Source organism: Myxocyprinus asiaticus, chromosome 29 (assembly GCF_019703515.2).
Source record: "Myxocyprinus asiaticus isolate MX2 ecotype Aquarium Trade chromosome 29, UBuf_Myxa_2, whole genome shotgun sequence".
Classification (NCBI taxonomy): Eukaryota; Metazoa; Chordata; class Actinopteri; order Cypriniformes; family Catostomidae; genus Myxocyprinus; species Myxocyprinus asiaticus.
Window position 1 is genome coordinate 32,419,903 of NC_059372.1, and position 15,911 is coordinate 32,435,813.

Sequence of the window (15,911 nt, forward strand, 5' to 3'; positions counted from 1 at the left end):
CACAGACATTAGACAACAGATAATTGGAAAAGAGTGTTATGGATCTTAACCCCATTGAGCTCCTGTGGGATCAGCTAGACTGTAAGGTGCGTGAGAAGTGCCCGACAAGACACATCTATGACAAGTGCTACAGGAAGTGTGGGGTGAAATGTCACCTGAGTATGTGGAGAAACTGACAGCTAGAATGCCAAAGATCTGCAGTGCTGTCATTGCTGCACATGGAGGATTTTTTATGATAACTCTTTGAAGTAGTTTAAGAAGTTCTGAACATTTTTTTTCAAATTGTAATAGTAATTTTTCACATTATTAATGTCCTAACTATACATTGTGATCAGCTGAATGTCACTTTGGTGAATAAAAGTAACAATTTATTTCCATAAGAGCAAAATCTGTACATTATTCCAAACTTTTGGCCGCCTGTGTGTGTGTGTGTGTGTGTGTGTGTGTGTGTGTGTGTGTGTGTGTGTGTGTGTGTGTGTGTATATATATATATATATATATATATATATATATATATATATATATATATATATAAAATGTACTCTCATAATATGCAATTAAATGTTATTCTGTGCATACCCCTGGCATTTTTGTTCTCTCTTTTTTCAATTAAAATATGTATAAAATACATACATACATATAAAAAAAACAAGCATGCGTGATGCGTCACCCAGCTTGCCACGCCCCCATCCGGGAATATGACACGCACTCCTTCTCCAGCATGGCGGCATCAGGTGAGGGATTTGTAGGTTTGTGCCTGGGCCGGTTGTAAAATTGTGGGTGTGATGTGTCATTTATGCAAGGGAAATTTCTTTCAGTGACAGATAACGTGTGATCGGAGAGATCGCACCCGTGATGGAGGCGATTTAACGGCGAGGAGTGATTGCAAATGCTTGATCTTGACTTGTGAAGGGACGCTGCGTATAAACTGGCACCAGCAGCTGCGATTGAATGCACAAGAGCATAATGCATCAGCTCGTTTACTTTCTATTTACAAACAGCGTATGAGAATAGTTTAAATGTCCCTTTGAACATATTTAATTCAATATAGAAGTTGTAATCGTTTATCAGAAAGTAAATAAGGCATATGCAGCCTAGCCCGCGTCGTTTTGTTTACATTGCATTGCATTGTTTTATGTTTCAGTTGTGAATACAGTATTGCTTTCTGTTTGCAAGTGAAGCCCTCGAGGCACTAATTAAATAACTGTCCCAACCGCATGTACATGTAAATAGTTTTATTAGCGCAGGCGCAGAGTTGAGGGAGGGGCTGCTGTAACTTCATACATTGGCTTAAGACTTTCCCGCGTTTATCTCAGGACTTATGTAACGTTATATGAACATAACGTCAACGGATTGGCTCAAATATCTGACAGCAGAGCGCCTTGTTTACTTGGCAAGCTTGCGGTATTGACTGCCGCCTTCTGCACTGTCTCGGGATAAGCGCTGTCAGCATTGCTCAAATGGAGATCTTGTGCACCTAAAAATGAAAAATTCTGTCTTCATTTTACTCCCCTTTATTTTGTACCAAACCAGTAAGCAGCAGATGTTAGGCAGAATGTTAGACAGCGTCACCATTCGCTTTCATTGCATCTTTTCTTTTTTCTAAACAATGAATGTGATTGGAGACTGAGGTTGTCACTCTGCCTAGCATTTCCTTATGTGTCTGTGGAAGAAAAAAAGTAATATGGCTTTGGAACAACCTGAGAGTAAGTAAATGATAACAGAATTTTAATTTTTAATTTTTGCATTTGTCTGGGATAAACATCCTCATAGCATTCATATGTTAAGATGAGTCACTATTTATAATTTGTAACCATAATCTTTATAATATGCTCTGGAAAAGCATGTCTGCAATTGTGAAATTCAACCCTTATGGAGATGTCACACTCACATACAAATTTTCTAACAAGGCTGACCTTAAAAGAGAATGGTGCAAATACATATTTTGACAGTCTTGTCAAAACTTAAAGCTCATTTAACATGTCCATATGTAATTTAGCATCAAAATGTGCAGTCCACCATTGTAGAGTTAGCTTGTGTGTTTTGGTAGTTTGCAGAAACCAAACGGGCCAATGTTGACAAAATTAATCAACGAACAGAAATAAGCAACGTCTGAGCTGCCTCCTTCAGCTTTCACAGGTCACTGCCACTCCAGTGCCAGCTGACCTGAATTATTGAATACAGTCAAGTCAGAAGTTTATTTACACTTAGGTTGAAGTCATTAAAACAAATTTTTGAACCACTCCACAGATTTAATATTAGCTATAATATTTAACTATAGATTTGGCAAGTCGTTTAGGACATCTATTTTGTGCATGACACAAGTCATTTTTCCAACAATTGTTTACAGACAGATTGTTTCACTTTTCATTGACTATATCACAATTCCAGTGGGTCAGAAGTTTACATACACTAAGTTAACTGTGCCTTTAAGTAGCTTGGAAAATTCCAGAAAATGATGTCAAGTCTTTAGGCAATTAGCCAATTAGCTCCTGATAGGCAAATTGGAGTCAATTGGAGGTGTACCTGTGGAAGTATTTTAAGGCCTACCTTCAAACTCAGTGCCTCTTTGCTTGACATCATGGGAAAATCAAAAGAAATCAGCCAAGACCACAGAAAAAAAAAAATTGTGGACCTTCACAAGTCTGGTTCATCCTTGGGAGCAATTTCCAAATGCCTGAAGGTACCACGTTCATTTGTACAAACAATAGTGCAAGTATAAACACCATGGGACCACACAGGTAGACAAGTATCTATATCCACAGTAAAACGAGTCCTATATCGACATAACCTGAAAGGCTACTCAGCAAGGAAGAAGCCACTGCTCCAAAACCGCCATAAAAAAGCCAGACTACAGTTTGCAAGTGTACATGGGGACAAAGATCTTACTTTTTGGAGAAATGTCCTCTGGTCTGATGAAACAAAAATGTAACTGTTTGGCCACAATGACCATCGTTATGTTTGGAGGAAAAAGGGTGAGGCTTGCAAGCCAAAGAACACCATCCCAACTGTGAAGCATGGGGGTGGCAGCATCATGTTGTGGGGGTGCTTTGCTGCAGGAGGGACTGGTGTACTTCACAAAATAGATGGCATCATGAGAAAGGAAAATTATGTTGATATATTGAAGCAACATCTCATGACATCAGCCATGAAGTTAAAGCTAGTCACAAATGGGTCTTTCAACTGGACAATGACCACAAGCATACCTCCAAATTTGTGGCAAAATGGCTTAAGGACAACAAAGTCAAGGTTCTGGAGTGGCCATCACAAATCCCTGACCTCAATCCGATAAAAAATTTGTGGGCAGAACTGAAAAAGCGTGTGCGAGCAAGGAGGCCTGTAAACCTGACTCAGTTACACAGTTCTGTCTGGAGGAATGGCTAAAAATCCAGCAACTTATTGTGAGAAGCTTGTGGAAGGCTACCCAAAACATTTGACCCAAGTTAAACAATTTAAAGGCAATGCTACAAATACTAACAATGTGTATGTAAACTTCTGAACCGCTGGGAATGTGATGAAAGAAATAAAAGCTGAAATAAATAATCCTCTCTACTATTATTCTGACATTTCACACTCTTAAAGTAGTGATCCGAACTGACCTATGACAGGGAATTTTTTCTACGATTAAATGTCAGGAATTGTGAAAAACTGAATTTAAATGTATTTGGCTTAGGTGTATGTAAACTTCTGACTTCAACTGTATATGTTGGGATGAGGGATAATGTTGTCAGAGCGTTTGCTCTTTGTTTTGGTTGTGCAGCAGGCTGTTGTCGCCCTACAGTAAACACTGATTCAGTTGCACAGCCCTGGAATGTCCTGACAGTGCAGTTTGTCACAAAATAGCTCAGAAACATGTAGCCTAGTAGATAACAGCAATGCTTCTCTCCACGTGTTAACTGCAGCAGTCCCCCAACAGATGAGACTCTATCTTGGGTGTAAATAAGTTTTCTTTGGTGTATACATTGGGTGGAAGACTTGGAAGTTTTAGATAGTTTTATAATTTGCCTTGTGAAAATCACGTCTTCTCACTAAAAGCCAGTTTACACTTCTGTGTCGAACCTATGGCAGAAGTATAACTGGCCAGTGCAGTGGTTTGCATTTAGAGTTCTGTGCTGGTGTGTCTGCGTTATGTTGACCAGATGACCATGACAAAAAATAAAGTTAGGACCAGTGCCATGTATCACAGAAAAAACTGAACAAATTCTGGATTCCAGGATTGGTTTTAGTTTGACAAACTCACCAAATCCAGTCATGTTTCATCAGGGTCAAATGATATCAAGACGCTAGTTACAAACTTTCTATCAATTCAGAGTTTAATCCCGAGGTTATGATTAGTTCACATGTGCATTCACATGAATGAAGCGAACAACCAATCGCGTGCAAGTCAGAGCGAGTCACATCTCGCGTGAGAGTCAGCGAGATTTACTTCTCCACTGAAGATGTTCATGAAAATTATGATAAATTATAAGACTTTAAACAGTTATAACACAGCACAAGAGGACATTAAAAAAATATTATCAAATCAATTTTACACAACATGAATGATGACTGTGAAATCATAATTATAATACCTTCACACAGCACAGAGGATCACTAGTAAATGATAAAGAATTTAAAGGCATTTACACAGCAAGAAGAAACATTGCTGCTGCAGCTGCTAGAGCACGAAATTGTTTTTGAATGTGATGAAAATATAAAAATAGATAATATATCTATATGAAAGTAACTTTATATAGGTCCACAACAAGAACATTCAAGCTTGTAATTTTAAAAGTTTAATATCTTGATTTGAAATGTAAAAAACTGAAATTAAAAGCTTCAGTATTAATTTAAATTACTAATTTAATATAATTTAACACTATTAGACATTAATACACTATCCAATAATAAAAATGTGAGCAATTGGAAAATGAGTAGATGGTATGCACTAATAAAGACTTATTTGTTCTTTCTAGCAGCATAAGACACAATAAAGAAATATTTGGTGTGCTGGTGTGCTTTGATTGAACTTCAAGTGAAATACTGTATGTTCATGGCATCTCTGCCAGCAAATCCTAATAAGAAGGGGTTTGGGTGGCATTCACACTTTTCTGATATATCTACAGTATATTGTGGAGTGATTAAGTTTTTATATTTTAAAGTCATTCGATCATTATTGATACTGTATTAAAATCTTAATTGAAATTATATAATTATTTTAGGTTTATTTATTCATACATACATATTTTATGGCCAGTGTGGGAAAATTATTGGGAAAAATTAAAGTGTCTTTAAATAAATGCAAGACTGCCAAAAATCTATTTCTTGCGATAAATAAAGATCATAAATTTACAAAAATTATCTCGTTGAAGTGCACATTAAATTGGAGTGAGAGATACTGGGGGTAGTGACTGTCACTTTGCTCACAGCTGATTGGACCAGTAACTGGATGAGAAACCCAGATGAAAGCCTATCCACTTTACTGGTAATTCAGAGTTCAGAGTTCGCTTAAACTTGAGTTTAAACTTATCTAGCTAGCTGCTTAATCTAGATTTGTGACATAGGCCACTGATGACCCACCCCAAACCCCAATTACTGGTAAAATCTTCAATCAACTGATATAAGTTTGTAGTTTTGCACAAACTTCTTAGTGTCTAATACTTAAACACTAATGAAAAAAAAATATATAAAAATCGGTTTATTGTTGTCGCTCTCCTATGTTGGAAAAATTGAGCAGAAATAGAGTGTGCACTGCAGGTGATATGGCACAGAACTTGTGACAGATCAATACATGACAAACACTTAAAGGGATAGTTCACCCAAAAATGAAAATTCTCAGCATTTACTCACTCTCATGCATCCCAGATGTGTGACTTTCTTCTGCTGAATACAAAGATTTTTAGAAGAATATCTCAACTCTGTAGGTCCATAAAATACAAGTGAATGGTGGCCAAAACTTTAATGCTCCAAAAAGCACATAAAGGCAGCATAAAAGTAATCCAAAAGACTCCAGTTCTTAAATCCATATCTTCAGATCAGAAGTGATATGTTAGAGAAAGTGGAGATTTATAGTAAAAAACCTTTCACCTCCATATACTTCTTTTGTTTTGCCAAGTCGCATTCTTTGTGCATATCACCATCTACAGGGCAGGGAGGAGAATTTATGGTAAAAAAGGACTTAAATATTGATCTGTTTCTCACTCACACTTTCTTATATCGCTTCTGAAGACATGGTTTTAACCACTGGAGTCTTATGGATTACTTTTTTTGCTCCCTTTATGTGCTTTTTGGAGCTTCAAAGTTCTGGACACCATTCACTTGCACTGTATGGACCTACAGAGCTGAGATATCGTCTAAAAATCTTCGTTTGTGTTCAGCAGAAGAAAGTAAGTCATACACATCTGAGATGGCAAGAGGGTGAGAAAATGATGAGAGCTTTTTTATTTTTGGGTGAACTATTCCTGTAATTTCATACACAGATAATAAATGCACAACTGAAATGTGTCCTAAAATTATTTAAATTCATTAAAAATGGAATGAATGTATGGTTTATTTGGTACATGTGTGCAAATCTAGACTGTAGCCTATGTCAGATGAGAGGCTGTAGTAGGCTAATAGAAAGATTATACATTTTATTTTGCCATTTGATTAACTTGACCTGAACTGTACGGCGCTAATATTATCCACCTCTCCCTGGTTTTTGGCTTCTAGCTGATGAGGAGGCCTTTCTTATGAGCAGACAGACAGACAGCAGCACCAGGGGTGAGGGGGAAAGTTTAGCACAGTCTGGGAGCTGCTTTGACTGTGGAAATGAACGATCCTCTCATTACTTGTTGCTTGTTTCTCATAACAGAAAAAGCACAGCAATGTCAGTTTAGTAAATCATTTAAGCCAAGACTGATTTTGGGGACAAAAGGCGTCCCGACTGTACATCCGTTGGACCACGGGACACAGCTCGTAAAACCGGAACGTCTGGTCACCCTAGTCTGCGTATTTCTGTGAGTACATAGCCAAGTGCTAGTATATTGAGAGAAAATGCCTTCATTTCTGAAATAACCAAACATTTCATAAAAAAAAGCCCATGCAATTTGTGTATTCAAAAGTATTTATAACTAAATTGTTGTAGCATTAAAATGAGTTCATCAAAGTATGTAGTATTTAGGTGCATATTATGTATTATCCATGTTTCCTGCCATACAAAGGAAATGGATTGGGCATAAACTGTATGCTTGTTCATGAGTCACTTTAATAATAATCATTAAAAAAATCATCAAATTAGTAAATATGTACTCGCTTGACCAACACAAAATGGGTGTCATTTTAAAGCTGTCGTTAGAAGCTGGACTTTACAAAGCATTTAGGCAATAAAACCAACTCTGAACAGGTTCTTTTCAAATTCGCTGACAAATTAGAAGTGTTCTGTTTTCATAACTTATATGATTATTTACTGTACACAATACTGTCAAACATACGATCAAAATGTCTAAAGCCCCTTTCACACACAGATCCCGGGATTAATCCCTGGAAAAGTCGTTCCGGCAACTGTTCTGCGAATAGCTCATAAGATCATTTTTGTTTTGTTTGATGTTAATTGTTTTTGTGTTATTGGCTGCTGTCTACCAACTGAAATGCCTCCCAAGAACAAAAGAGACTGAAAGTGAAAGTAACTATCAACCTCCATTGACAGTGATACTACCCTGCAACAGTTAAGTTGTGCATTTGATTCAGTAATTTAGTTTGATTCTAAATGGGTCTACCTTCCTAAAAATAAGAAAACTAACTAGCTTACACAGACAAGGTAAAACTATGCTTTCTTTTTTTCTTCAGACATTAGCATTTATTACAATCAAAAATGATTAGGCTATTCATTTGCTGTTTATTTGTTGGTGTTTTTGTCTTTGTGTGTGTGTGTGTGTGTGTGTTTTTTTGCACTAGCCATTTTTTGTATGCCTTAAGCACTTTTTCATTTACAAATAAAACATACAAGTAATACACACATTGTAGCCTCTGCTAAATGTTGCTCTGTGATTAAGCATTGAGAAGCGTTGAGGCAAATGTCATCTTTTCGATCATGATTTCTACAAGCTGTAAAATTTTAAATAAAAGCTATATTTGGGTGAAAAAACAAAATGGATTATTTGGAAACTGTATTGGAATATAGCAGTAAATAAATGTTCTGTATCATTATGTTCTTGCCCTTTTTAGGGTTAAGAAAATAAATGTATGTGAACAAACAGTTGGCCTATCGTAAGGTTGCAAGCGCTGTGGCGAGATAGTCTACCTAAAAAGCTATACTGAGTCATTAAAAAACTGGTAAAAGTGTACTGTATCTGGTTGTGTTTCTCATGTAAGGGGGTCTATAATTAATTAGCCTATACCTCACCGTATCTCTGTGGAATGATGTTCATGGATATGGTACACAGCCCTTTTTTCGTCACAATTTAAAAACTGGGTATTGTAACCATTATTTGGCTAAATACCCACAGTTTATTTTTAACATTTTTAAAAACCCAAAGTTCCTCTGTACATCACAGACTTAAACCGCACCATATATGAGGGGGAAATAAAGTTCAAGCTCCGACATTCGGTGTGCTGCGCTCTGAATGAAAAATGAATTAATTTGATCACGTCAGGTTGGTGAAGCTGTAAATGTAGCCGATTGTTTAATTTAACTGATATTTACAATGGAAACGTAATTTCTTGACTTGTAAAACAATTTTTAAAATCCTGTTCTGTGAATTAAAACATATGGCAATGGTTTATGACAGCCATATGTATTTTAAACGGCGGTACATCATGAAACGTTGAATCTCTATTCTGAGCGCAAACTTTCTCCTTCGCATGATATATATGTCATAACTGCGACACGCAACCTTCACGATATCGTCTCTGCTTTTGTTCACACTGACACGTCCCAGGATTGATCCCGGCAATGTTACTAGGGTCTGATCCTGGGATCAAATTTTCGGGCATTCCGGCATCGGCTCGCGTTCGCACAGAAGGATCCCCGTCATTGATTCAGCCAATATCCCGGGATCAGAGCCCAATGTGAATCACAAAGGCATTTTTGCTCCAACATTTTAAATTAAGGGTGAATTTTTGCCCTGAGTACCCCTTAATTTCAGACCCTGACTAACTCTAATCTCCTCAACAGGCTGCACTTTTTGAGGTATCATTCATGTCATTTAATTTCTAAAATGTCTTTACAGCTAAAAAGAATAAGAAAAAGGGTAAGACCCTTACCCTCACTGACTTCTTAGCAGAGGACAGCGGGGGAAATGCTCCACCTACTTACGCACCTACAAAGCCCACCAGCTGGGCAGATGAAACCGATGATGTGGAGGGAGATGGTGAGATTCAGTTACTAAATTAAACATTGTCAACCACATTTGATGTGTTGGGGCTTTGCTCTCAAAATATGCTCTCATACTTTTTTTCTCATAGTTTGATAAACTATCAGTTTCTCAGAAGTTGAATTCATTGGGATGAATTTGGCTTCACTCCCTGACTTTTACAGTTACAACATCATGGCACACGGAGGAGGACGTATATCGTGCGCCACCCATCGATCGGTCCATTCTGCCAACGGCTCCACGTGCCGCCCGCGAGCCCAACATTGACCGCTCCCGTCTACCCCGCAGCCCCCCCTACACCGCCTTCCTGGGCAACCTCCCTTATGACGTCAGTGAAGACTCCATCAAAAACTTCTTTCGTGGACTGAATGTGAGTTTCCTCTCTTCTGCTGCAGTTTGAAAGATTGCAGAAGGCATTGTCATATCCTCTGTCAGAATATTAGCAGACATTGGAGTCACAGGCGAATTTGTTCAGTTGTTTGTGTTGTACTTTGCCAATATGGGTGCTGCCAAACAGCATCTGCTAGAGTTTCAGGCTTGTGCTATTTTGCATGCACCACAACACCTGGTAGCAAATTGTGCATGAAAAAGACAATTTGCAAAGTGAAAATGTTTTCAGAGCAAAATAAGGAGTAGTTTCCTCAAAATGAGATTCTGGAATAGTTCTGAGGAAGTGATCAAGCTCTTTGAAGACTCATTATACTCTGGAAAATCAGATGGTTCTGCAGGAATTATCACTAGAAGTGGGACTGATTTATCGCTTTTACTGATTAATCAGTGCATATAGTTGCTTTTTGGAACTATCGGTTATCAGCAAAAGTCTATGCGGATAGTTGCCGATTTGCACAACCTGAGATTGAGAATTTTTTTTAATTTATTTTTTAATTGTGAATCCCTGAACTCTGCAACAGTGCAGCTAAAAAAAAAAAATGTATGCATCATTAATCATTAAAAAAAAACAATAACCAAAATGTCAAGAATCAATAAGTATTCATCCCCTTAATTTAATACTTGGTTGAACTACCTTTTGCTGCTATTACAGTCATCAGTCTTTTTGGATAAGTCTCTATCAACTTTGCACAAAGTGATGGAGCAATATTAGCCCATTTTTCCTTGCAAAATTGCTTAAGCTTAACCAAATTAGTTGGGGATCAGCGATGGACAACAGTTCTGAGGTCTCTCCACAGATGTTCAATGGGGTGAAGGTCAGGACTCTTGACTTGGTCATTCAAGTGCATCAGTTTTCTTCATTTTAAGCCACTCCAGTGTTGCTCTGGCTTTGTGCTTTTGGTCATTGTCCTGCAGAAACACAAACTTCCCAATTTTACACTTGCTGGCAGAGGGGAGTAGGTTCTTATCCAAAATATCTGTGTATTTTGCAGCATTCATTATCCCATCAATCTTCACAAGATTGACAATCCCTGCTGCTGAAAAGCACCCCCATATCATCAGCATGTTTCACTGTAAGGATGGTGTTATGTGGCTGATTTCAAGGCACTTTGACAAGGCAACATTTCAAAACGGACCAAAACTGTGTCAATACAAGTCACATGTAAGCAAACTGTCCCCTTATTGGTCAGAATGTTTGTGCCCTGTTCCGGGATTTAGCACATCCATCGATAGCTGTTAAAATGATATACCTGTAAAAGTGCTGTTAACCGTAACACATTTTCAAGTGTTGTTTATGTCACGCTTATGTAAAACATCACCGCATGGTACAAAAAGCACGTTCCAGTTGCACGGCAAATACACTTTATCTGACACACAAATGATATGCGATGTGAAATTTGCTTCATGGCCATTTTGATCCGTCATTAATTGCTTTTGCATTATTTATGCATTGAAAAATGCCTGTTCTCACGGTCACAGAGCTGGCTCTCGCACACACACACACACACACACACACACACAAACAGTAGAGAGAAGTCACAGAATTATTTTTTTTTTTAATCTGTCAAAAAGTTGCTGATGTCATCCTACCTTTGTTCTGCCGCTATCTGCGAGATGCGATCATACTAAAATTACCTCAGGAATCATAAAACAGCTCCTATTTTAAACATGCTACTATATCTAATATAGTCGCCAAAAGGTTTTATATGTGTTTTGATGATGAATAAGTGAAGTGCTGATCTACAGATGTCTTCTCCAAAGATCCATCAGGTATGTTCATGGTTTTTATAGGGATATTGTTTGGTTTTTTTGGTCCATTGGGTTCAATTGCATTCTCACCACAAGCAAACCTTTTCAGGGTTCGTTTGCTATCAGTCCGAGACCAACTCATCTTGGTGGTCTCGGATCGATTGTTTTGGTGCGGATCCGAGTGCGATTGCTGTGTTCATATATGCCTAAACTAACCGAACTAAGGGAGAAAATGCACCAGGTTCCAAAACAAATGCTCCAAATGAGCCAGGTGTGAAAACGCCCTAAGTTTGGGGGGTGGCAGCCTGCCCTACGCTGAGTGGCTGTAGTTCCATATTTCTTCAACTTCTGTATGATGGACTGCACTGAGCTCCGAGGTATGTTCATTGCCTTTGAAATGGTCTTGTATCCTTCCACAGATTTGTGCTTCTCCACAGTTATATCCCTCACTTGTTTTAAATGCTCCTTTGTCTTAATTTTTGTTTGTTCAAAGGAAAATCCAGCCATACAATTTAATCTTATTGAGAGGGAAGGTATTTATGCTCATGAAGTAAATGAAAATAGCTGATCCACTAATTTCCAACACTAGTGGAGACTAGAGCAACAAATTTGATGTTTATAAGAAAATATCTTGCACCAGAGCAAAGTCAACCTAGTAATTATGAAGGATGTGAATATTTTTTTATTTTTTTGAGGTTTTGGGGAAAAAAAAGTTATTTGTCAAGATAAATACTATGTTTTGGGGAAAAAAAGTCTGGAGTCTGACACAATTTTTTTTTTGAAAACTGCACTGGGGGCTGAGTATGTTTTCAATACACTGTGTGTGTGTGTGTGTGTGTATATATATATATATATATATATATATATATATATATATATATATATATATATATATATACATAAAAAACTATGCATCAGGTTAATTTGGTAAATACTTATACATAGTGCATTGTAACCAGGCAAAGTCTCTGTAATTTCAAAATAAAAGTCCCCAAATCTTTTTTTTCTGGTTTATTATTGGGAGTTATAACATTATGAATTCAAATTTAGTGTATTATAAACATATCAGAAAAGTCTAGGACTCTTAAAGGGTTAGTTCACCCAAAAATAAAAATTATCTCATCATTTACTCACCCTCATGCCATCCCAGATGTGTATGACTTCCTTTCTTCTGCAGAACACAAATGAAGATTTTTAGAAGCTCTGTAAGTCCATACAATGCATGTGAATGGTTGCCAAAATTTTGACACTCCAAAAATCACATAATGGCAGCATAAAAGTAATCCATAAGACTCCTGTGGTTAAATCCATGTCTTCCGCAGCATAAAAGTAATCCATAAGACTCCTGTGGTTAAATCCATGTCTTCCGAAATGAAATGATAGGTGTGCGTGAGAAACAGATAAATATTTAAGTCCTTTTTTGCTATAAATTCTCGTCTTTGCCCAGTAGGGGGTGTATGCTTGAAGTATGAATGTGAATCACCAAAAACACAAGAAGAAAGTTAAAGTGGAGACTGACTGAGCAGGGAGGAGAATTTATAGTAAAAATTTAATTAAATATTGATCTGTTTCTCACCCACACCTGTCATATCACTTCTGAAGACATGGATTTAACAACTGGAGTTTTATGGATTACTTTTTTTGCTGACCTATGTGACTTTTGGAGCTTACAAATTTTGGCACCCATTCACTTGCATTGTATGGACCTACAGATCTGAAATATTCTTCTAAAAATCTTCATTTGTGTTCTGTAGAAGAAAGAAAGTCCTACACATGTGGGATGGCATGAGGGTGAGTAAATGATGAGAGAATTTTATTTTTTGGGTGAACTATCCCTTTAAGAAAGGGCTTAATATGACATTTGTTTATCGTGTTCAACCATCACAGAAACTGCTCTTGAGTAAATTTGTAAATACTACATTTATTTTGATGGTGTGGTACGTTAGTGCAGAAAGTAAAAATATTCAGTGTGGTCTTTCAATTGATATGAGGTCATAAAAACGGCATGCATAATAATTATACAAGAATAGACAAAATGCTGTTTTAAATGGTTTTAGGTGGAGTATAGCATGTCACATCGTAGAACATGACAACTTCCCAAATGTATTTCATGTCAACTACCCACATGTAGTACATTGGTGTAGTTAGCAGTACAGAATTGTACTAGTGTAGGAGTGTAGTTTTTATTACCACAGCAGGAAGCAAAATCTACAAATCAAATACTAAGTTGAAGTGGCAAAAAATGAAATAGGTTCAGATAATATGGTTGATTGACGTTTTTGGATGTGAAACCTTCAATATAGATAGATTGGGGCACTAGTTGATTGGATGCAACTGATCAAAGCAACCAGACAATATATTTGGATGATGCACCTGTAGTTTTAAGGTGCCCTGATTGAATCTAATTCTGGCAGCTCTGGGACACAAGTGAAGTGACCCGCATGTACCAGGATATTGAACACAGATCTGAGATCTGCAAATAAGATGATATAAGGCAGGAATGTTTAGCAGAAAGACTAGTAAGAATTGAGCTGTCTGTGAGTATATCTCTTCTGTCCATACAGATCAGTGCAGTTCGCCTCCCAAGGGAGCCCAGTAACCCTGAGCGACTGAAAGGCTTCGGCTACGCTGAATTTGATGATGTAGATTCTCTGTTGCGGGCACTCAGTCTCAATGAAGAGGTGAGAACAGTGATCAGTCATCTTGTTAAAGAAACATACATTCAGTCAAGCATGTCCAGACTTTTGAATGTTTACATTTGGTTCTGAATCAGAGCACTCTGAGTTAATGTTTGGGTATATTCATGTTTAGCCACATAGTGGTGCATGTTATCTGTTACAACCATACAAATTTGAGACGCAGGCTCACAGTTGTGTAATGCACAGCAATATTTTTATATTAACCCTTAACCCTTACTCTCTTTTTAGAACCTTGGAAATCGTAGGATCCGTGTAGACATTGCTGACCAGTCCAATGAAAAAGGTTTGCGTGGACAGTGTACAGATCTGTTGCTATGCTGTATTATACAATTGTGAACCTGTATTATTTAAAAGGCAGAGAGAAGAAATTGTATTAAAATTTTTACATTCAAAATGCTGATTTAGCTATTTTTGTTTCCTCACAATCAGAGAGAGATGAGCGGTCCATGTCAGGGAGGGACCGTAATCGTAGCGAACGAGACATGGGCCCAGATAAGACAGATTCTGACTGGCGGGCAAGGCCTAAAGGTGACGCAGATGATGGTCCAAAAAGAGACGAGGCCTTTGGAGAGCGTAAGTAATTATTTAAGCCACAACTCATCTCAGTTTTGTTATTAAAATACTAATAATTTTTTTTCTATATACATCTATACAATTTAAAAAAGTATTTCATTTTGTAATTTAAATATATATATTGTTATGATCCAGACCGTTACCGTGACGGCCAGCGGTGGGAAAGCGATCGTTATGACGGAGGAAGAGAGCGATACCGGGAGCGTTATGACGATAGAGACCGCAGAGACTACGACAGAGGTATACAAGACCCTTTTCATCATTTTGTACTGATAAACAGCACCTCAGCTTGCAGAAATGTATTTGTTTTAGTGATCGGCTTCTATATTGTCTGAAATATGCCCATTTTAAGGTTATATGCGTCTACTTGACCAATTAACAGAAGCATTCGTTCTAGTGTAAGTTTCAAATTTTACTAACAGCCTTGTGAATGGAAAGTAAACATTGTCTTCAAATGTATTTGATTGAATTCTGAGTAGACCTAAATATTGTATAAATATTTTTTAGCAATTTTCTATAAAACATTTCATTTGCCATCATTAATTTGTTTATTGTCAGTTTTGCATCAGCTAGCTGTATCTCTAGATATCGCTATCAGCATCAGTCAAAACCCTGCATCAGTAGGGATGAGAATTCCAGTTCCTCTTATAGATTCTTTCAGTACTTTTCAGAAAGAACAATTTTGAAATGACAAATACAATTCTTATTGCATTTACTGCCTGTTGCCAAATGATGAGATCATGAGATTCTGATTTCTACAGAGCAGATATAAGAAATCAGAAATAAATTTAAAACAATTCATGTGAAAGGCATGCTTGCAGACTTTTTATAAATAAAAATTCTAAACAAACAAGAAATGTGATGACATTTGCATTATTATGTTATTTTATTCATCCACTGGTTAGTACAAATCTCATGTGTATCTTTTTTTTTTTTTTTTTTTAATCCCCTTTTCTCGCAATTTGGAATGCCCAATTCCCACTACTTAGTAGGTCCTCGTGGTGGCGCGGTTACGCACCTCAGTCCGGGTGGCCGAGGACAAGTCTCGGTTGCCTTCGCTTCTGAGACCGTCAATCCGTGCATCTTATCACGTGGCTCATTGTGCATGACACCGCGGAGACTCGCAGCATGTGGAGACTCATGCTACTTTCCACAATCCACGCACAAC

At 37.4% G+C, this 15,911-nt stretch overlaps 1 protein-coding gene across 5 annotated transcripts in view; it reads left to right on the forward strand.

The window, feature by feature from the left end:
• The first annotated feature begins 697 nt into the window (after positions 1 to 697).
• Positions 698 to 15,911, forward strand: part of eif4ba (eukaryotic translation initiation factor 4Ba) — a 34,678-nt gene continuing 19,464 nt past the window's right edge. For 2 of the 5 annotated variants that reach the window (XM_051662296.1, XM_051662299.1), the window contains exons 1-10: positions 6,000 to 6,365; positions 6,691 to 6,741; positions 6,833 to 6,977; positions 7,620 to 7,684; positions 9,189 to 9,329; positions 9,497 to 9,702; positions 14,036 to 14,152; positions 14,399 to 14,453; positions 14,600 to 14,743; positions 14,879 to 14,983. In XM_051662296.1, the coding sequence (XP_051518256.1) occupies positions 6,233 to 6,365; positions 6,691 to 6,741; positions 6,833 to 6,977; positions 7,620 to 7,684; positions 9,189 to 9,329; positions 9,497 to 9,702; positions 14,036 to 14,152; positions 14,399 to 14,453; positions 14,600 to 14,743; positions 14,879 to 14,983 (1,162 nt within the window). In that variant the 5' untranslated portion in view covers positions 6,000 to 6,232. Of the gene's footprint in view, positions 735 to 5,999; positions 6,366 to 6,690; positions 6,742 to 6,832; positions 6,978 to 7,619; positions 7,685 to 9,188; positions 9,330 to 9,496; positions 9,703 to 14,035; positions 14,153 to 14,398; positions 14,454 to 14,599; positions 14,744 to 14,878; positions 14,984 to 15,911 lie in introns of those variants that run through there. The other 3 variants (XM_051662298.1, XM_051662295.1, XM_051662300.1) reach the window with 3 other exon arrangements.